This window comes from Chiloscyllium plagiosum, unplaced genomic scaffold, assembly GCF_037043375.1.
Source record: "Chiloscyllium plagiosum isolate Xiang-an unplaced genomic scaffold, Cpla_swu_hap1 HiC_scaffold_3, whole genome shotgun sequence".
Lineage (NCBI taxonomy): Eukaryota > Metazoa > Chordata > Chondrichthyes > Orectolobiformes > Hemiscylliidae > Chiloscyllium > Chiloscyllium plagiosum.
The window spans coordinates 130,407,924-130,431,415 of NW_028270141.1; the positions used below are offsets into that span (position 1 = coordinate 130,407,924).

Below are 23,492 nucleotides of genomic sequence, written 5' to 3' on the forward strand. Positions count from 1 at the left end.
AAAAAGACTTTCACTGTCGACCCTATCTAATCCTCTGATCATCTTGTATGTCTCTATCAAATCCCCTCTTAGCCTTCTTCTTTCCAATGAGAACAGATTCAAGTCTCTCAGCCTTTCCTCATAAGACCTTCCCTACAGACCAGGCAACAACCTGGTAAATCTCCTCTGCACTTTTTCCAATGCTTCCATATCCTTCCCGAAATATGGGAACCAGAACTGTACACAATATTCCAAGTGTGGCCGAGCTAGCACTTTGTATAGTTGCAGCATGATATTGCGGCTCCGGAACTCAATCCCTCTACGAATGAAACCTAACACAGCATAGGCCTTCTTAACAGCACTATCCACCTAGGTGGCATCTTCAGGGATCTATGTACATGGACTCCAAGATCCCTCTGCACATCCACACTACCAAGAATATTTCCATTGACCCAGTAATCTGCCTTCCTGTTATTCTTCCCAAAGTGAATCACCTCACATTTAGCTGCATTCAACTCCATTTGCCAACTCTCAGCCCAATTCTGCTGTTTACCCAAGTCCCCCTGCAACCTGCAACATTCTTCCACACTGTCCACCACTCCACCGACTTTAGTGTCATCTGCAAACTTACTAACCCATCCACCTATGGCTGCATCTTAGTCATTTATAAAAATGACAAACAGCAGTGGTCCCAAAACAAATCCTTGTGGCACACCACTAGTAATCGGACTCCAGGCTGAATATTTTCCATCAACCACCACTCACTGCCTCTTTTCAGAAAGCCAGTTTCTAATCTAAACTGCTAAATCACTCTCAATTCCATGCCTCTGCATTTTCTCCAACAGCCTACCATGTGGAACTTTATCAAAGGCTTTACTGAAGTCCATATATACATCATATATATGCCCTACCCTCATCTACATGCTTGGTCACCTTCTCAAAAACCTCAAGGTTTGTGAGACACGACCTGCCCTTAACAAAACCATGTTGACTATCTGAAATCAAATTGTTGCTTGCTAGATGATTATAAATCTTATCTCTTATCATCCTTTTCAAAACCTTTCCTACAACAGAAGAAAGACTCACTGGTTTATAATTACGTGGGTCATCTCTATGCCATTCTTGAACAAGGCCACAACATTTGCAATCCTTCAGTCTTCTGGTACTAAACCTGTAGACAATGACGACTCAAATATCAAAGCCAAAGGCTCTGCTATCTCCTCCCTAGCTTCCCAGCAAATCCTCGGATAAATCCCATCCGGCCCAAGGAGCTTGTCTACTTTCCATCCTTCTAGAATTGATAACACCTGTTTGTAACTAACCTTGATCTTTTCTAGTCTAATATCTCGTAACTTAATTTTTCTGCCCTACAATATTCTCCTTGAATAAAAATCGATGAGAAATGTTCGTTTAGCACCTCTCCAATCTCCACAGGGTCCACACTCAACTTCCCACTTCTGTCTTTGACATTAGATTTAGATTTAATCAAGTTTAAGTCACCCACACTTGCTACATCACCCATGTTACAGCCACCTCTAATTTCTAAATTTATGCTTTCTTCCTTCTTGTTTGTCCTTCCTAAATATTAAGAGACCTTATGTATTCAGATCCAAGCCTTGATCACCCTGCACCGACATTTCGGTAATGGCAATTAGGTCATACCCATTTATCGCTATTTGTGTCATTAAATATAAAGGAGGATAGTAAAAGCTTTTTTAGGTATGTGAAAGGCAAAAAAATGGTTAAGACTAAAATTGGGCCCTTGAAGACAGAAACAGGGGAATATATTACAGGGAACAAAGAAATGGCAGAAGAATTGAATTGCTACTTCAGATCTGTGTTCACTGGGGAAGACACAAGCAATCTCCCTGAGGTAACAGTGGCTGAAGGACCTGAACTTAAGCAAATTTATATTTGCCAGGAATTGGTGTTGGAGAGACTGTTAGGTCTGAAGGTTGATAAGTCCCCTGGGCCTGATGGTGAGGAGGATGTTAGGAGATTACAGGGTGACCTGGACAGGTTAGGTGAGTGGTCAGATACATGGCAGGTGCAGTTTAATGTGGATAAATGTATGGTTATCCACTTTGGTGGCAAGAACAGGAAGGCAGATTACTACCTCAATGGAATCAATTTACGTAAAGGGACAGTACAAAGAGATCTGGGTGTTCTTGTACACCAGTCAATGAAGGTAAGCATGCAGGTACAGCAGGTAGTGAAGAAGGCTAATAGCATGCTGGCCTTCATAACAAGAGGGATTGAGTATAGAAGCAAAGAGGTGCTTCTGCAGCTGTACAGGGCCCTGGTGAGACCACACCTGGAGTATTGTGTGCAGTTCTGGTCTCCAAATTTGAGGAAAGACATTCTGGCTATTGAGGGAGTGCAGCGTAGGTTCACGAGGTCAATTCCTAAAATGGCGGGACTATCTTTGAAAGATTGGAGCAACTGGGCTTTTATACCCTTGAGTTTAGAAGACTGAGAGGGGATCTGATTGAGACATAAGATTATTAAAGGATTGGACACTCTGGAGGCAGGAAACATGTTTCCGCTGATGGGTGAGTGCCGAACCAGAGGACACAGCTTAAAAATACGGGGTAGACCATTCAGGTCAGAGATGAGGAGAAACCTCTTCACCCAGAGAGTGGTGGCTGTGTGGAATGCTCTGCCCCAGAAGGCAGTGGAGGCCCAGTCTCTGGATTCATTTAAGAAAGAGTTGGATAGAGCTCTCAAGGATAGTGGAATCAAGGGTTATCGAAATAAGGCAGGAACAAGATACTGATTAAGGATGATCAGCCATGATCATATTGAATAGTGGTACAGGCTTGAAGGGCAGAAAGGCCTACTCCTGCACCTATTGTCTATCTATTGTCTAATTGTTGCAAAAGGGAATTCAGATGGAGTGTCTTTAATTCAGTCTTTTTAATATTATTCTGTGTACTTGATACTGACAATCATTTCTGCTGCCTTTCCTAATTCCATGAATATCTTCTTTTTATTCAGTCTGAATTCCCTCTTGGTTTCCATTCCTCTGACAAGTTAGTTTGAATCTTCTCCAAGAGTTGAGACAGATCTTCCCTCAAGAGATTTAGTCCCAGTCCTGCTACGGTGAAACCCATGTTCCTCATAAAAGTCTCACTTGCCCCAGAACCAACCCCAATACCCGAAATGTCTAAAGCTCTCCTACCTACAGCATTTCTCAGGCCACTTGTTCATTCAAACAATCCTCTTTTACTAGTATGTGACCTTCAAAGTCCTGTCTTTCTTATCTCTTTCCTGACTTTCTAAATTTTTTTCAGAACTACATCTCTTTTTTTCTATCAATGTCACTGGTGCCAATGTGGACCATCTATGGATGGTCACCCTGACCCCAAAAGAATGCCCTGCAGTTGCTCAGTGACATCATTGACCCTGACAACAGAGAAGCAACATAGCATCCTGGAGGTAAAAACAATGACTGCGGATACTGGAAACCAGATTCTGGATTAGTGGTGCTGGAAGAGCACAGCAGTTCAGGCAGCATCCAAGGAGCAGCGAGTCGAGTCTGCAATAGAAACGATTACCTGTTCCAATTATCATATCTTCTTTCACTGCTGGCCTTCCACTATGCACTGAGCCACTCATGGTACCTTGAACATCCCTAAATGTATACTGCACAACACCTGATTATAGTCATTCAGGATGATGCATTCTAATGTGTTCAAACTGCACTGCAAAGTGTTCAATCAGTCATTATTTGATATTGAATGGTGATCTTTTAAAAACTATGATCCTGAAATGAAAGTGCACAGCACTCCAAACATATCAATCGCAAACATTTATTTTTCTTTAAAGTGCTCAGCAGCATTCAGCTGAAGTCACTGGAAATCAAACGACCAGCAATTAAACTTAAATAAAAGTTGCCAGCAATTTCTCAGCCTTCTAAATCCCAGCACCAAGTGTTTGTTAGTTTAACATTGCCAAATGATACAGGGATCATTACAGGTATTAATTACAATAGTTATAATTATTATGATTAGTTTTAATTTAATGTAGTTTGTTTTTTTCATATATTACACTCCTTCCCCTTTTCACCTCTCCTCTCTTCCTGCCTACTCTGCTTCCTTTCCCACTGGTCCTCCATCTCCTCTCCATGCTTCCCACCTTCCCATCCTCCACCATTCCTCCTCCTTCTTATTCCAATCTCCAGCCACTTTCCTCCTCCACTGTCTGCTCTCATCCCCAACTGTTGCCTGTTTATCAACCCCTTTCTCCTCGCTTTACCCTTTAATCTCCTCTCACTTTCCCTTTTTCTCTCCCTCTTTGCTCCCATTTTATCTCTGCCTCCACTCCTTCCCCTACCCTCCCCCCACACTCTCCTTTCCTTCCTCCTCACCTGAGCACCATTTTCGCTGCTAACCCCCTCCTCTCAAGCCTTCCGTTTTTCATGACCCCATCTCCTCCGCACTACTGAATGGAGAATGACCAGCTAGAATCAGAAGTTATGCTGATCACCGTTCAAATTACTGACATGACTGGGAAATTGGCTTGGTGGCAGCTAACAGAAATGGTGGGTACTGAAATTGGGAGAATGTGACTAGTACTGTCCAAAGATTATCTGTGTTAGGGCCAATATTATTCACATTATTTATTAACAACTTCGATAATGGCACAGAAAGTCACATATTCAAATTTGCTGATGACATGAAGTTAGGTGACATTGTAGACAATGTACATAAAATTACAAAGGGATATTGGTAGACTGTGGGAATGGGCAAACTGTGCATATAGATCTTGGGAAAGATGTATTGTCCTTGGAGGGAGTACAATATAGGTTTACAAGAACAATACTTTGACTTCAGGGAGGGATTATTCAAATTAGTGGGTTTTTTTCACAAATTTAGAAGGTTAAGGGGTGATCAGATTGAAGTCTTCAAGATATTACGCTGAATGGTAAGGTCCCGGGGACTATTGCTGAATAAAGTGACTTTGGAGTGCAAGTTCATAGTTCCATGAAAGTAGAGTTGTAGGTGGATAGGATAGTGAAAAAGGTGTTTGGTATTCTTTCTTTTATTGGTCAGTGCATTGAGTACAGTAGTTGGGAGGTCACGTTGAAGCTGTACAGGACATTGCTTTGGCCACTTTTGGAATATTGTGTGCAATTTCTCGTCTTCTTCCTATCAGAAGGATGTTGTGAAACTTAAAAGGGTTCTGAAAAGATTGACAAGGATGTTGCCAGGGTTGGAGGACTTGAGCTATAGGGAGAGGCTGAATAGGTTGAGGTTGTTTTCCCTGGATTGTCGGAGACTGAGGGGTGACCTTATAGAGGTTTATAAAATCATAAGATAAATGGACAAAGATTTTTCCCTGGGGTGGGGGAGTCCAGAAATAGAGGGCATAGGTTTAGGGTGAGAGAGGAAAGATATAAAAGGGACCCAAGGAGCAACTTTTTCACACAGAGGATGGTGCATGTATGGAATGAGCTGCCAGAGGACGTGGTGGAAGCTGGTACAATTATAGCATTTACAAGGCATCTGGATGGGTATATGAATAGGAAGGGCTTGGAGGGATATGGTCCGGATGCTGGCAGGTGGGACTAGATGGGGTTGGGATATCTGGTCGGCATGGATGAGTTGGACCGAAGGGTCTGTTTCCATGCTATACACCTCAATGACTCTATATTAACAGGAGAAGACAGGATAGATAAAGAAAAACTACTTTCACCTATTTTGAAGAATGTAGAACTAGGGGATATAGTCTGAGAATTAGGGTCATACCAATGAGGAGAGATGCTAAATAGCATTTCTCCACACAAAGGATGGTAGATGTTTGGCGCTTTCTTCCACAAGTGACAGTGGATGCAGGATCAGTTGTTTTTTTTTTTTGCAAAGTTATTAAGGGATATGGGCCAAAGGAAGATATATGGAGTTAGGCCACAGATCAGCCATGTTCTCACTGAATGGTGGAACAGGCTTGAGGGGCTGAAAAGCTCTTCATTTTCCTCAGGATTGGTCACGCTGACAGACATGCATAGAGGTGCCAAAGAATAGTAAGAAGGAATAACAGAATGCCAATTGGAATGTAACGGGTCAGGGAAGTTCTTGCGCAAATATTATTTACATCATCACCTGGAGGAAGCTGCATTTGATGCTTATATGTCCACATACACAAATTTAACAAGCTGTGATCACTTTTGAATGCTTGGATCATGATCCTGTGTGATCAAGACTGCTTCCAAATTTCATTTTAAATGATGAAATAATATATTTGGCATACCATCAATGCAGAAATCAATATCAAAATGTTCAGTTAGATATGGTGTTATATATTATAGTTGATGTATGTTATGTAGTGACAGTGTCCCTTTAAGAAGTGAATCATCAGCCAGGTTCATCAGCTTCTTCAGACAGGTTTTGAGTTTTTACAGAGTACACAGTTACAGAATAAAATCTCCTTGCTGGATTGCAGACAACAATGAGTTTGTGTGTTTTGTAGTTCTGACTGGAGCTTTGTAACTGCTCAATACAGAATAGATGACTCTTGCTAAACTCCACTGATAAACTATTGCCCCCACCAGTATCCAAACTAAAAAGGCAACATACACTCAAGGGTCACTTACAGTGCCTGCCTGATACTTCCACACTATCTGCAGTCAACCAATTCCTCTCTGCTTCTAACCTGCAGTGTGGCCACCTTCTAAAATATGCCATCCATATAATTCTCAGCTTCAAAGACCAATCTTCCAAACCTGTAGCTCAATTTTCTGCAGTTAGCATGCATTCATCTAGATCACGTAAAGCATCCATGACTCTCGACATAGCACAAAAAATAATGTTCATTCCACATAGCTGAGCTGACCTGCCATGCTTTACACTTACTTTTGGGCTATTAACTATGAACTGAAGACTAGAAAGTAGAATACTTCGTTACTAATCAACTCCTTCTCCTGTTCCTGTAAGGTAGATGATTAAGAGTAACGTGAAGACCATAAGTTCACCAGAAATATGAACAAAAGTCTGCTCTTTGGCCCTGTGAGCCTGCTCTGCCATTTAATGGGATTACAGCTGATCTGACATTCCTTACATTCACTTTCCTGCCTTTTCTCTTGTCATCCTTGATATCCCCAACTGATCAAGAATCTATCCTTAAACATACACAGGAAATCTACACCACAGCTCTCTAGGGTAAGAAATTCCAAAGACACACACCATTTGAGAGAAGAAATTGCTCTCATCTCAGTTTTAAATTGCCATCCCTTTATTCAGAGACTATGCCCTCTGGTCCGAAACTCTCCCATGAGTGGAAATATGAGCATTTGCCTTGTCAAACTCCTTAAGAATCCTATATGTTTCAGTGAGATCACCTCTCATTCTTTTAAATTTTAATTAGTAGAATCCCAACCTGTGCTCAAAAGACAATCACCCCCATACCAGGGATCATCTCTGAACTGCCTCCAATGAAATAATGTATTTTCTTAAATAAGGACACCAACAACACTGTCAGTACTCCAGCTGTGGTCTCATGGCACATTGTACACTTGCAACTCTTCCCAACTCTTCCATTCCAAACCCCTTGAAATAAGGGCCAACATTACATTAGCTTTAACATTTTTCTATAATTTAGCTAATTACACACTTTTCCTAAAAGTAATTAAATAGTCAAGCTATTTGCAAACTGACTTTTACAGTAGATACACACCAAACAATCTACTTATGACTTTTCTATGATACCTCTGTTTTTCATTCACTTCTCAAACTCAGTGTGCACAGATTGCAAGCTGCTGACTGGCATGTGCCTTTCCAACTTCGAGTTAAATGCAGGCTTCAAGCCTCAGCCCGGATGTATATCTTCCCTCTCCAGACTGGTTTCACTCATGTCTACCACTTCTCTCACTCAGATTCTCCAGTTAATCTCTTACACTGAAACTGTCAGAACTGAGGAAGAGTCACCAGATCCGAAATATTAACTTTGATTTCTCTTCACAGATGCTGCCAGACCTGCTGAGCTTTTCCAGTAACTTCTGTTTTTGATTTGAAGGTAACTTCAGTCTTGATCATGGACAACTGCAGTAAGTCCTTGTATATCCAGACCATATTTGCAGAAAACACGAAGTCATGAGGCTTTATTTTCTCATGGAGGCAAGAAGGATAACTCTAAAACCTCTTCCTAGCCAGTTATGCTTGCCAAGTCTTAATGGTCAGGAAGTAGAGACATGCTCGACTCAGCAGAAATAAAACTGGACCAATGCTGATGTGACTAGGTTAAAGGCCCACATCCATTTAAAATGATATCAGGCATAGTTCTAGAGATAAATATGCGGCCCGTTCATTTTCACTTCCACACTCCCCTTTTCCTCCCACCTTCATCCTCCACTTGGACTCCTTAACCCACTATTCTCATACAATCACCAAGTGACTCACTCCAATCCACTGGATATAGAATTCAGGAGCCCTCTAACAAAGTTAGGAAGTCTTTGAGAATCTCATCACTCAATTAAAAATTATTTGAAATTGACTTAAAAACTATTGTCCACTTGTACTAAAGCATCAAAATAAAAAAAACATTACTTGTCAACCCACATAAAAACTATTATCCTCTTAACTGTTCACACGCCCGTCAAAATAAGCAAACTCTAATTTCCATTGACAGCTGTAAAAACAACTACTGATTAGCAGAATTCTTTTCTGGGTTTGGAAGTGAGCCAAGCATTTGTGAGATTCCATTGCACAGCTGTATAAAGCAATCCTGTTGAGTTATGTCAATGAGTACATTTGGAAGTCAACTAAGAGTTTTTAATGCAACTATACTGAAGAACTCTGTCAACAAGCTCTCTTGAGCTGAGCCCACTAAAGCCATGCTGCTAATCATGAAGATGAGACATCTATTGAAGCTTTGAAACAGCCAAAGAGATGGCTGAGTCGATTATAAAGGTAGGAGGAAAAGGGGAGTGAAGGTTTAGGGGGTCCCATACTCATCATCAGAGCTGTGCCTGATACCTTACAGAGTGGAAGTGGACCTGTCAGTCTGGTCATATCAGCATTTGTCCAGTTTTGTTTCTATTGCTACCCTTCCCCCCCATCCTCAGGATTTCCTTGGTGGCCTGTCTTTTTGAACCTTTAGTTTGAGAAACTGAATATAAACGTAAAAGGATACTTATTTCATTATCTCGTTGCTGCAAAATTTCTCGTAATTTCATCTCTGTGTTAATGATATCATCTCCATTTGGATCTGGGGACAAGGGTCCATTTTCTATCCGACCATCTGGTCTACATTGTTTCAGGTCCCTCACTAAACACTGGCACAGGAAAAGAGGTACGTAAGCATTCTAATGATATCACATGTGTTAAAGATTAACAATGCATTCCAAGGAGAAATTATTTTACATATTTTTCTATTCTCCAGACATGGAGATGTTGGTATTTCACTAGCTTCTGACTCTGTCAGAATTTTACAAATTGCACATTGGCATGGGTTGAACACTACTTGTGTGCCATGACATATCGTCCCAATCAAATGTGATCTGTGGTACAATTGATAAACTGTTGACAGCATGTAATATTGCAGAGAGCCAAAAGGTAGTTAGAAATCACAGCATATCCTTGGTAAACTTCTGATCGCCACAATTCATATAACAATGCAATAACTGTTTTATTATATGCATGGACTATACCTATAAAATGGGGGCAGTTTCCAGACCTTCATAACAGGATTGGGTGTGATAGAACTGAGTTAATTCTACCCATTATGAAAAGCAAGGGCTCTAACAGTTCTTATGTAATTTGCAGCATTGAAGTCAAAGTGAAGTGAAATTCAACGAAGATGTTTTACTCCCACGTGTCTTTAACCCATTTATAAACGTACATGTCATGAGCCTATATTTTGCTGTAAAAAAGGAAAGTGAGGCTATCAGCACTCACTGGTATTAAAGAATGAAATTGAAAGCAAATTCAAATCTCTGCTAAGGGACAGTCACAGTCTAAACAGGTAGCTAGCCAGTAGAATATTAATAATTGGCCAATTAGGGGGGCTTGGGGCTCAGTGGTTAGCACTGCTGTATCACAGCACCAGAGACCTGGGTTTGATTCCAGTCTCATGTAACTGCCTGTGTGGAGGTTGTACATTCTCCCTGTGCCTGAATGGGTTTCCTCCGGGTGCTCCGGTTTCCTCCCACAGTCCAAAGATGTGCGGGTTAGGTGGATTAGCCATTCTAAATTGCCCATAGTGCCCAGGGATGTGTAGGTAAGATAGATGGGCCATGAGAAATACAAGGTTACAGGAATAGGTTTGGTTGGATGATCTTGAGAGGGTTGGTGTAGACTTGATGGGCCAAATGGCCTGTCTCCACATTGTAGGGATTCTATGATTCTAATGTCTGGCCTTTAGAGTCAGCCTCAACCCAGGCTCCTGGAGCAGGGAATCTATGTGTCCACTGAGATTTCCAGCCAGGAGCTTAAATTTTCCCATCAGGCTCAGTAGGCTCAAGCCATTCATCTTGTGAAGGTTCCAGTTTTGGGCATTGGGTTGATATAGGTAACTTTAGCCAGAACAGTGGTAAACATATTAAAGATAGCCTCTGTGTTCTTGGGCTATGGAGAGGAGGTTAACAACTTGAGTTCCTGTTCTTTGCTACCTTCCAGAAATCTCATTAGAAAGTGAGCATGTGTAGAATGTCTCATGAGGCAATATTAGGTTTGGCTGTGATGCCATCCTTCAAGAGAATTGACATATTTCAGATGAAAAGAATAGTTTCATGCAGAAGGTACAGGAGGTATATAAGTACTTGTGGCAATGCACCGTACTAAACATTGGTCTTTGTAAAAAAGAAAAGATTATTAAAAAAAGGATACAAAATTTTTGATAAAATTGACACCTAATAAAACTTATATAAGAAGCAATGATTTAGGAAAATTTGGTATTACTTTGTATTAGGCGGCATGGTGGCACAGTGGTTAGCACTGCTGCCTCACAGAGACCTGGGTTCAATTCCCGCCTCAGGCAACTGTCTGTCTGGAATTTGTACATTCTCCCTGTGTCTGTGTGGGTTTCCTCCTTCCACAGTCTAAAAATGTGCAGGTTAGGTGAATTGGCCATGCTAAATTGCCAGTAGTCTTCGGTGTAGGGGAATGGGTCTGGGTGGGTTGCTCTTCAGAGGGTCGGTGTGGACTTGTTGGGCCGAAGGGCCTGTTTCCACACTGTAAGTAATCTAATTACCACACATTGATGTCACTCACTGCAAATGGCCAACTTGTAATAATGCTCAAAACCTATTATCATATGTTACAGCCCAGTTAAGAAGAGTATTAAGAGTTAGATTCAAAGGGTGTAATGTAAAATACATACACACTGACCTTCAATCGCTGGAAACAGTGCTGAATCTTCCTCATGTCAGCCCCAACATCAAGTGAGGCCTCAGGGTCAGTATCTTCTAGAAAAATATTGAGCTGTTCCTCCAACCTGAAGCAAACAAAATGTTTTAAAAATCCACCTCCTGAGTATAGTTTATCTCCCACCCTTTGCCTTCATTAATTTTGCAACTTGTCAATGAAAATGTTGAGTTATTTGTTTAAAAAAATCCTTTGCTTGCCTGTAAAATGCAAGACAGGATGATGTTGCATGTCATTTCCATGAGCAGTTGCAGCTATTGCTGGTCACTCAAGTGATGAGGCAGATTTGCCAACATCTGAGAGACAAGAAGCAAAAACTTAATCCTACCTTGGTACGAAATGATTTAAAACAATAGAGAATTACAGCACAGTTACAATAATTCTAGATCAGTAAATCAGCAACCCAAATTAATGATCCAAAAACAGAAGTTCAAATCCGACCATGCTGGGAGAATTTAAATTGATTAATACATCACAAATAAAAGCTAGTCCATTAAGCTATCAAATTATGACAGAACATCACAAATACCCTGCAGGGAAGGAAATCCGCCATCCCTGTCCAATCTGGTCTGCATGATTTACGTGATTGACTCTGAACTGATCATTGTTCCTGCAATGATTCAGATGCAGCAACGTCAAGTGATACCCACACAGCACCTCCACAACAAGGACAGTCACTACATGCATCAAAACTACAAGCACAGAAATTCAGCAGACTGCATCCACCTCATCCGAAACAAGGGAGCATCACTTGGTCTGAGACAGGACGCTGCACCATATAAAGCACTGAAAGATTCACTGGGATGTCTTTTTTCAGTAACTTTGCATTTTCTGAGTAGCACATAACTGGCATTTGAAGTTAGATGTGTGAGACGCCTTTTGTTAATGACAAAACAAGAAAGTGTTGCGAAGTGGTGATATAGAGCAACAATTTGTCAGTGGTGATAGTGTAGCCTCTGAGAAGATCTGTTTATTCATTGTCCATAAGAGTTTACATGTTCCAGACTGAGTCTTTAATAGATATGTTAGCGCACAGAGCTCAGAGGGAGCACCATACCATCCCACTCATTTTGAATCAAAACATCTCATTTGTAACAAACCTGAATTAAGTAAGCTCTGATATTAATGATATCCTGACAAACCTCTCAAGCTTCCCCATGCTTGAGCACCTCCTTCTATAGCAAGAGCACGTCCCTATTTTGAACCTTCTGTTTGTCTCCTCAACTGAAGAGTTGTGTGATTTCAGGCTTCGTCCATTTCAAGGTTCAAAATTCTGTAAAGGGAAATGTTATGGATAGCGCAGTGAACAACCACAATGAGCAATACTCTTGCAAGTGTGTACTGTAAGGCACTATCAGTCTGGAACCAAATCTTCCGAAAGGAGTATGCAGCCAAGGTTGCTAATTAGGCAGAAGATGCAATGGTGTTAATTTTCCAAAAGTCTCTAAATTCAGGAAAGATTCCATCAGCCTGGAAAATCGTAAATATAACTGTTCTATTCAAGGAGAAAGGGAGGTAGAAAACAAAGTACAGAAAACAGCAATATTGAAAAGATTATAGCTGTACTGTTATGAAGATGTGGGTGAACTATACCTTTTAACAGAGTTAAAAGCTAGCAGTGACAGCACCAAGTGTTCTCAATAAGACACAATGTAACATGTGCTTCAACTACTGGGGTAGCTGGCTGCCTGGAAACGACAAAAATATATTCAAATTAGGCCAATCAGTTTAAATTATTTCCCCCCAAAAATACCAATTTCCAATCAAGTTTGAATTGAGTATATTGACAATCTTAAAAGCCAATGACACAATCCGATGAGCTGGGGTATAAGACCGGGGAAAAATTGAACAGTTGGGAGAACTGTGAAGGCCCAGCAGACTGCCTGAAAAATAGCTCTCTTAAAAGTACCTTTTTCAATCAGTAACCTGTGAAGCAGAATCCCTAAGAAGAAAAGAAGACACAGGAAGATCCAAATATAAGAAACAAAAGCTGCCTGGTTTTGAGATAAGAAGTATTGTGTTGTAACTCTTAATTGGGAGTTTTATCGGACTAGTATTACAGAGGGAAGGTAACAGATAGATTAGAGGAAGGACTTGTACATAGTTGTTCGTTAATGATTCTCTGTTATACTTTAAGAAATAAAGTTGTTAAGTTTTACTTTAAATAGTTCTTGACCACTCAAATTTTTATAGATTACTGCACGGGATAAATCTTTTCTGTGTTGCTGGTTTTAAATTAGGCAGGAGAGTTTATCCCGTGTCATAAGAGTACACTCAGAAAAACTCAAGGTCATCAGGAAAAGGCAGCCTGGTTTCATCAAACGGAAATCATGTCTAACAAATCTTTGAAGGAGTAAAATGCACTGAGGATAAAGGGGACCCAAAAGAGAGCTTTCCAGAAGGCATTTGATGAGGTGTCACATCAAAGGTTATTGTAGAAATTAAAGCAAAAGTAAATAGAAGATTGGCCAGCTAAAAGAAAACAGGGAACATATACAAATGGATCTTTGTCCGATTGGCAGGGTGTGAGAAACAGAATGCTGGAGAGAACTGTACTGGGGCCTCAACATTTTTATTTTACCTAAATGACTTAGATGAGAGGACTGAAGACATAGTAGCTAAATTCAGACAATATCAAGACAGACAGGGAGTCTGCTGTGAAAAAGGCCTGTGGAAGTTGCACACGGATATAGATTGGCTAAGTGAGTGAACAAAATTCTGTCAGATGTCTTACAGCGTGAAAAAATGTAAAGCTGTTCCCTTTGGCAAGAAGAATAGAAAAGCAGACTTAAACAGAATGATTTCAGAATTCCAAAGTGCAGAAGGATTTAGGTGTTCTGGTACATTAGTCACCGAAGGTTACTATGCAGGTACAGTAGGGAATCAAGTTGGCTAATTGGTTGTTATAATTTATTACAAGAGGAATTGAACATTAAAGTAAGAATGTACTGAGCATTTATGAGACCACATACCCGAATACTGTGTGTAGTTTTTATTTCCTTATTTAGGTAGATTGTAAATGTACTGGAGGCGGTTCACAGAAGGTTTACTAGATTAATAGTGAATGAGTTATGCGGGAAACACTGGATGGGATGGGCTTGTCTCCACTGGAATTTAGAAGAGTGAGGCGTAATTGAATTAAGTGTATAAGACTGAAGAGTCTTGACAAGGTGAACGTGGAAAACATGTTTCTTTTTGTGGTTCAGTCCAGAAGTAGGACGTCATTACTGTAAAATTGGGGTCACGCGATTGAAATATTTTCCTGTCAGACAGTTATATGACTTTGGAACTCACTGCCTCAGAAGGCGGAGGTGCGGGTCATTGAATATTTATACATTTAGTTGAAGGAATGAAAGATTATCAGGAATGATGAGAATATGGAATTTGAAATACAGATAGTTCAGCCATGATCTTACTAGAGGAGGATCAAGGGGCCAAATGATCGACTTTTGTTCCTATTTCGTATTTCTGTATGATTTGACAGGAGGTTTTAGAATCCTGAGGGGTCTGGACATAGTAGACTTATAGTTCCCACTCACAAAAGGATTGAGAACGAGAGGCATAGTTTTGAAAGGGTTTGCAAAGGAAGTAAATGGAATATGAGAAAAAAACTTTTCCACATGGCAAGTAGTTAGGATCTGGAATGGAATGTCTCTAAGCGTGGTGGACGTGATTTAGTTGAGGCACTCAAGATGGCAAAAGATGAATAGTGGACTTTGTATTGGGAAATGAGCCAAAGTGATCAAAGTTGCAGTGGGGAAGCATTTTGGGAATGGTGGCATAATTTCACAGGTTTTCAGATACTTATGGATAAGGACAAGAGTGGACCTCAGATGAAGGTGTTAAATTAGGGTAAGGCCAACTATAACAGGTTCTGGATCAGTGGTGCTGGAAGAGCACAGCAATTCAGGCAGCATCCGACGAGCAGCAAAATCGACGTTTCGGGCAAAAGCCCTTCATCAGGCAAGAATTGGATAATGTGGATTAGGAGCAGCTATTTGAAGGCTGGACTATCCACGTTGTATTTTTAAAAATCCTGCTGTAAACACCTAACAAATTGCTCCGCATCCAAATTTCCTGCATTATCCCAGAACCAAACCTCAAAACGGAAATTTTTAGAATGCACCTCGTCCTGCGAAACACAATATCAGGCTTTCCACAGTAAATGAGTGCCCCCTGCCTCAACAGACATTGAAGAAGAAGACCTCTTAATTGGCAGCTTTGGCATTTAAAAAGCTGGTAACCACAGTTAAGAGATAAGTCCAACTCCAAGCCCTGAACTAATCAACACCAAGCTTGTAAAAATTATAAAACTACTTAGAACAGACATTCTCACTGTTGAAGCTGCAAAAGAAAATTACTATACAGCTACCTTCCAGTGGAGAGCTCCAAGAATCAGGGAATCTCTCACACCCAAAATCTGCAGGTTTGAGAAAACTACTTGCACAAGAAAATATTACCAATTCTACCAATGATTATGGCATAGCTGCTGGATCTAATTTCAAGTGTTAGCAGCTTTGTTTCAGCAACAAAGAATTCACATAATATGCCTCAACAGAAACTTACTGGAATTTTCACCTGATAAATATTCTTTTGTCTAATCTGTATTGGTTTTAGTCTTAATACCTGTGATTTCAGTGAATAGCTTAATCCTTTATGCTAAAGGAATGTTCAGTTAAAACTTGTAATAAACTAACTCTTAACTTGTTTAAATGAAAGCTTGACTACTAATCCACTTAAAATTAAACCATTATACATAAAAGCAGCCTCATGAGCTATATTAAGCTAAACATTCACTGACTATATGGTGGGCATGACAGATAGGCATGACACATGCCACTACATCCAAAACCATTCTCACCTTTCCTGAAAGTACGTGTTTTAAATAATACATTTAGGTTTCCACTTATGTCAGAGTATCAAAACAATTGTTATCAAATTACAATTTCTATGACTATGACAAATACTTCCTGCTTGTCTCTTTCAATCAGTCCAAAGCATTTAAGATGATTAACCCCATCCACCTCCTATAAAGATTGTATTTCCTTATTTTTCCATATTTTTGATTGCAGACTGATATTGGAAAAGGCCTGGTCGAAAAGCCAAGGATTGCAGAAGGAATGCTGCATTTTTTTTAAAAACAAGTTACCTGACACTCATTATAAGTGTTATTTACACAGCTATATTAAAGCAAAGAATGACAGCTTCTGACAACATTATCAACATAAATACCACTTTTTCCTAGCTACTTTCATTTCTGAAGAAGGGTCACTGGACTCAAAACATTAACTCTGTTTTCTCTCTACAAATGCTGTCAGATGTGCTGAGTTTGTCTAGCAATTTTTGCTTTTGCTTCTTTACACATCTAATGGCTCAAGCTGTGGGGAAGCTTTATAAGCTGGAACCAGGACACTGTGTACAAGTGGAGATTTGGCAACAAGGAACTTACTGGTCACAGAAATGGTGACCAGTTATCAGTGATAAAAGGCTCCTACCTGCCAACAGCTGAACAACTTGGGGATGTGAAAATATGGCAGAAGCCATTGGACGTCTGGAAAAGAAACTATTTTTGCTCTGAAGTAAAAAACAATCAATCCTGAAAATAGCCATGAATAGTGCTGAACATTGGGCAATTATCAACAAACATCTCCATTTCTGACTTTATGATGGTCATTGATGAAACAGCTGAAGATGGTTGGCCCAAGGAAACTCCTATAGAAATGTCTTGGAGCTGAGGTGATCGATCTCCTTCCTCAATAACCACATTCCTTTTTCCTCGAGGTATGACTCCAATCAGTGGAGACTTTTCTCTCTAATTCCTATTTATTACAGTGATAATATTACACAGCACAGTGGATAGTATTCTTAATATGAAGATGGGATTCCATCTACACAAAGTACTGTGTGATGGTCACTCTGAACAATATTTTCATAAATAGATGCATCTGTGGCAAGTAGATCAGTGAGGATGAGGTCAACTATGCTTTGTCTATATCAACGGGGTAGCCATGGGCACACGTATGGGCCCCAGCTATGCCTGTCTCTTTGTTGGCTCCGTAGAACAGTTGATCTTCCGTAATTACGGCACCACTCCCCACCTCTTCCTCTGCTACATTGATGACTGCATTGGCGGCACCTCGTGCTCCCGCGAGGAGGTTGAGCAATTCATCAACTTCACCAACACATTCCACCCTGACCTTAAATTTACCTGGACAATCTCTGACATCTCCCTCCCCTTCCTGGACCTCTCCATCTCCATTAGTGAAGACCAACTTGACACTGACATTTTTTACAAACCCACCAACTCCCACAGCTACCTGGATTACACCTCTTCCCCCCTATCTCTTGCAAAAATGTCATCCCGTATTCCCAATTCCTCCGCCTCCGCCGTATCTGCTCCCAAGAGGACCAGTTCCACCACAGAACACACCAGATGGCCTCCTTCTTTAGAGACCGCAATTTCCCTTCCCACGTGGTTAAAGGTGCCCTCCAACGCATCTCGTCCACATCCCGCACCTCCGCCCTCAGACCCAACCCCTCCAACCGTAACAAGGACAGAACGCCCCATCCCCACCCTCCCCTAGCTTATCTCTCCACGCTTCAGGCTCTCTGCCTTTATTCCTGATGAAGGGCTTTTGCCCGAAACCGTCAATTTTGCTGAAGCTCCTCGATGCTGCCTGAATTGCTGTGCTCTTCCAGCACCATTGATCCAGAATTTGTCTATATCAAGCAGACCATTACTGGCTATCAATATAAACAGAGGTTCACTGTCAACAAAATTGATGTGGGTCTGAAGTCACATGTAGGTGAGACCAGCTAAGCACAGCAGTTTCCTTTGTTAAAAGATATTAGTGAACTAGATGTGTTTTCCAATAATTAACAATGGTTTTGTGATCGCAATTTCTTTTAATTCCAAATTTTTTATTGAATTTGAATTCAGTACATTCGTGTGGCCTCTTGTCATTTAAAGGGGGAACCTACATGTAGGGACATGTCCACACTCATGTCAGGCATAGATGTAACAATTTGTCGATCTCAACTTGCCCTGAGGAGTCAAGTGAAGATAGAAGGTAATGCAGGTCACAACTGGCACAGAGAATCACAGGCTTTGCCTGGTAATCAAGGGGACCTGCCCCCAAACTTCCTGTGATGATGCTGTTTGTTTAACAAGGTTATGTTGTCTTTGGTTTTTGGAGTCAACAGGTAGCCATTCTAACATTTATGTTGGGAACGGCCATTGTCTAGTTTCTATCCAGTGAGTGGAAGACTGTGAAAATCCACACTAATGAAGCAAGATTAGATAATGAAGTGTTAATGCAACCTAATGCATACAAAGAGGTCTCTTGCTACTGACTAGCGAGAATCTCTTCCTGCATTTGAATACTTGATTGGAAAATGTGATCCTCAACATCGATAACCACCTCACTGACCACTCTCACAATTTTCCCAACTTTCCCACCATGGCCCAGATCGTACAGGGAAACATTCCACGCTTGGTTTTTAACAATATCATTGCTTTGTTCAATAATCACTCAATACTCAGTGCATTGAAATATTCTGTAAAAAGTGAAATAATATAACTCTCACTATACTTAGTCAGAGAGCAGTGATAAGGATCACTGTTTATTCTTCACACATAAAGTGCACGTACACACCCCATTCATGTTCTTGTGAGAAAAGCCAAAACCAAAACACTCCTTCCATCTGAAGGTACTCCAGAGATGAAAACGTCATCAAATGACAGTATGTTGCTAACAGTTCTGCACACCACAGATGTAAAGTAGTGCTACCCACTCTATTTATCTTTTTATAGTAAAGATTCTCTTCTTTTCCTCCAGCTGAATACTTGATGGGTCTATTGCATATAATGGTTTAAGCAAGTTAAGACTGCCCATTGACCTTCTGGCACAAACTGACTTGTTTAAAAATACACTTGGGTTATATTTTAGAAATGTTGTAACATCATCTTTCAAGTACTTAGAATGTGCAAATCTCTACAGATCAGATACAAATCATTAATCCATGTGGGCTGTGGTCAACCAAAACCCCTAATGGAAGTTCAAGTTGCACAAGTACGATGTGGGATTTATTTTAGTAGGAACTGTGGTTTATTCTTTGGGATTCACTGAATAATAAACGTTATGGGATCTAATTATGTCACTCAATCAAAACTAAAGAATAACTGTGAGGAAGATAGCGCAGAACTGCAGGATATAACAACATCGATGCTACTATCAAGAAAGCACACCAATGCCTCTACTTCCTCAGTAAGCACAATGACGCTTACCAATTTTTATTGATGCACCATAGCAAGGTCCTATCCAGATGCATCACACCTTGGTATGGCAACTGCTCTGCCCAAGTCCAGTCTTTCATGAAAACCAGTCTTCCTTCCATTCAATTCCACCTACACTTCCTGCTGCCTTGCTAAATTGCCCATAGTGTCAAGGGTGAATATAGGGTAGGGGAATGGGTCTGGAAGGGTCACTCTTCGAATGGTCGGTGTGGACTTGTTGGGCCGAAGGGCCTGTTTCATGCTGTAGGGAATCTAATCTAATCTAAAATTTCTTGGAAGAATATTGAAAGAGAAAATAAAAAAGGAGTTGAAATTCTAAGAGTTGCAGGAGCAGAGAGGCCCTGGATGTATGTGCACAAAGATCATTAAAAGTGATAGAGCAGTAAGTATATCGTACAGTATCCTCAGCTTTATTAACAGGGGCATAGATAACAAGAGCAAGGAGGTAAATGTTGAAATAAAACGAAGAATTGCAGATGCTGGAGATATGAAACAAAGCAAACAAAAGTGAAAATTATTGCAGAAGATCTGGCAGCATCGGTGGAGAGAAAACAGTTAATGTTTTGAGTAGAGTGACCTTTCTATAGTCATGAAAGCAGCAAGAAAAAAGTGGTATTGATGAAAATGACAGGAGCTGCCCCCAGCATCAACATAAATATCACCTTTTCCTATATGCTTTCAGTTCTGAAGAAGGGTCACTGGTCTTGAAACAGTAACTGCTTTATCTCCACAGATCTCGGTGTCCAGGTACATAGATCCTTGAAAGTTGCCACCCAGGTTGAAAGCGTTATTAAGAAGGCATACGGTGTGTTAGCTTTTATTGGTAGAGGGATTGAGTTTTGAAAGCATGAGATCATGCTGCAACTGTACAAAACTGTGGTGGGGCCATATTTGAAGTATTGCGTACAATTCTGGTCACTGCATTATAGGGAGGATGTGGAAGCATTGGAAAGGGTTCAGAGAAGATTTAAGAGGAAGTTACCCAGTATGGAGGCAAGGTCTTTTGAGGGAAGGCTGAGGGATGTGAGGCTGTTTTCGTTAGAGAGAAGGTTGAGAGGTGACTTAATTAAGACATATAAGATAATCAGAGGGTTAGATAGGTTGGACACTGAGAGCCTTTTTCCTCGGATAGTGATGGCTAGCACGAGGGGACATAGCTGTAAATTGAGGGGTGGTAGATATAGGTCAGATGTGAGAGGTAGTTTCTTTACTAGAGAGTAGTTGGAGCATGGCACACACTGTATGCAACAGTAATAGACTCACCAAATTTAAGAGAATTTAAATCGTCATTGGATAGACATATGGACGAGAATGGAATAGTGTAGGTTAGATGGGCGTCAGATTGGTTCCACAGGTTGGCGCAACATCGAGGGCTGAAGGGCCTGTACTGCCTATGTTCTATGTTCTAGATGCTGCCAGACCTGCTGAGTTTCTCCATCTGAATTTCTGTTTTGTTTGTTTGAAGTAATGTTGAACTTGTATAAGATACTTGTTAGGTCTCAGCTAGAGTATTGTGTGTTGGGAACCATACACAATAGGAATGATTTGGAGGTGGCAGTGTTGGACTGGGACTGGACTGGACAACCACCCGTTGAAGAAGCAGCGCTCCGAAAGCTAGTGCTTCCAAATAAACCTGTTGGAGTATAACCTGGTGCTGTGTGATTGTTAACACTATAGGAAGTATGTGAATGCATTGGAAAGAATGAAAGCAATTTACAAAAATGGTACCAGGGATGACGAACTTCAGTGATGAGGATAGACTAAAGATGTTGGGACCATTCTCCTTGCAAAGAAGGCAGTTAACAGGAGATCTGATTGAGATTTGCAAAAAACATGAGTGGGTGGGATAAGATAGTTAAGATTAAAAAGAGGAAGAGGACACAAGTCTAAAATGATCTGCAAAAGAAGCAAGGATTGAGTGAGGAAAACTTTTTCATTCATACATAGCACGGACAGTGTGGAAATGGGGTGGACGCAGGTTCATTTGAAGCATTCAAGAGGTCATTGGATAATTATCTGCATAGAAATAATGTGCATGAGGAAAATGCAGAAGCTCAGCATTAGGTAATGATGCTCATTTATTGAGTTGGTGCAGACACAATAGATCGAACAGCCTCATTCTGAGCTATGAAACTTCTGTGAATAATGTTGTAAACTACTAATACCCAAATGAAATAATAAGTAAGTTTTATACATGTCCAATTTGAGGTTTTTTGTTATTAATTCATGGGATGCGTGTGTCAGTCATTAGCACATCTCTAATTTCCCAAAGAAAGTAATGTTGAGCTGCCATCTTGAAGTGCTTCAGTCTATGAAGTAGATACACCTTACATTAAAAAAAAGTGTTCCAGGGTTTTGACCCAGAGATAATAAAAAAGAGGCACTCTATTTCCAAATCAGTTTGGGGTGTTCAACATCCGGGAATGCACAGATGTTGGTGTTACGAGTCCCCTGCTGTTCTTTTTATTTTAGAGGATACGGGTTTGGGAGGCACTGCTGACAAAATTTTGGCAACTTGCTGCAGTGCAATTCACAGAAGACATCATATAGACAGCCAAACTACTGACAATTACTGAGTTCCAAAAATAGTAAAAGATCCTCTGGGAAACAATGATCGTAGCATGCTGGAATTTCAAATTCAGTTACAACAAACTTGAGTCCCACACTAGAGTTCTGGTGTTAAACAAAGGCAATTACATAGTATGAGGACCAATTTGGTACTGGTGGCCTAGGACGAAAGACTAAAAGGTAGGACAGATGACGAATCGTAGCAGATATTTAAGGAGATAGTTTATTCTTCCCAACTAAAATGTATCCCAGAAAGGAAGAAAGAATAGGGAAAAAAAAACAATCTATGGCCAAGCAAGGAAGTTAAAGATAACATAAGGCAAAAACTAAGGAATACAATATTGCAAAAGTAGGTGGCAGGGTGGAGGAATTCAAAACTTTTAAAGACCAAAAAGAATAATGAAAAAAGTAACAAAAGGAGCAAAGGGAAATTATTAAAGAAAACTAGTGCAAATTTTAAAACTGAACAGTAAAAGCTTCTATAAGTATATGAGCAGGAAAACAGTAATGAAAGCAAATGTTGATTCCTTAGAGGATGAGGATGGGGAATTAACATTGATGACCACAGAGATGGCAAAGACACAAAATCACTATTTTTCTTCAGTTTTCATGGTGGAGGACACTGAAACAAATATAACAGGCAATGCAAAGGTTATAGAAATGGAGGAAATTAAAATTATCACCACCATTAGGGAAAAAATGAATTTCGAATGTCCCATAGACATAAACACAAGTCTCTTTTCTCACAACAGGGATTCACAAAACTGCCTCCAAATTTCAGAATTGGATTTATTACCTACATTCGATGATACTTAAATGTAGCATTGTATCCTCCATCTCACTGTGAATTATTTTAAACAGAGGATAAAATATAGTGATCATTTTGAAGGTTACTTTGAGTAAGCACTATTTGAAACACTACTTTTAGGAACTGAATTTTTGAAAAAGTGTTTCCATCCAGGTCAATTGCACTGCCCCGTACACAATCATTATCTACTTAAATCTATACATATTGAGTTTTCAGATTACAAAAGCAGGTACTGGCATGTCTCCAAGGTATACAACCTACTTTTGTTTCCGTGCAATTGGTACAGACTACAGTGCAGAAAGTACTGGGGTGTGTGTTTGCATGAATGTTTAAATCTTTTAAACTGTTACTTCAACAAAATGAGAAAATAATTATCAAAATTGCTCCCGTCATGGCTGTAAACAAAGCAATCCTTTCTTTCGTCTCTGTAAAGCCTCTTTGTTACTCCTGCTAGAGCCTATTTTGTACTTCTCTTTTTCACGGT

At 40.3% G+C, this 23,492-nt stretch overlaps 1 protein-coding gene across 4 annotated transcripts in view; it reads right to left on the bottom strand.

Annotated features, from left to right (window-relative positions):
• Window positions 1-23,492, bottom strand: part of kif6 (kinesin family member 6) — a 570,521-nt gene that overhangs the window by 300,617 nt on the left and 246,412 nt on the right. For all 4 annotated transcript variants that reach the window (XM_043687249.2, XM_087983390.1, XM_087983396.1 and 1 more), the window contains 2 exons: window positions 11,301-11,406; window positions 9,106-9,247 (listed from right to left, as the gene is read on the bottom strand). In XM_043687249.2, the coding sequence (XP_043543184.2) occupies window positions 9,106-9,247; window positions 11,301-11,406 (248 nt within the window). The remainder of the gene's footprint in view (window positions 1-9,105; window positions 9,248-11,300; window positions 11,407-23,492) is intronic.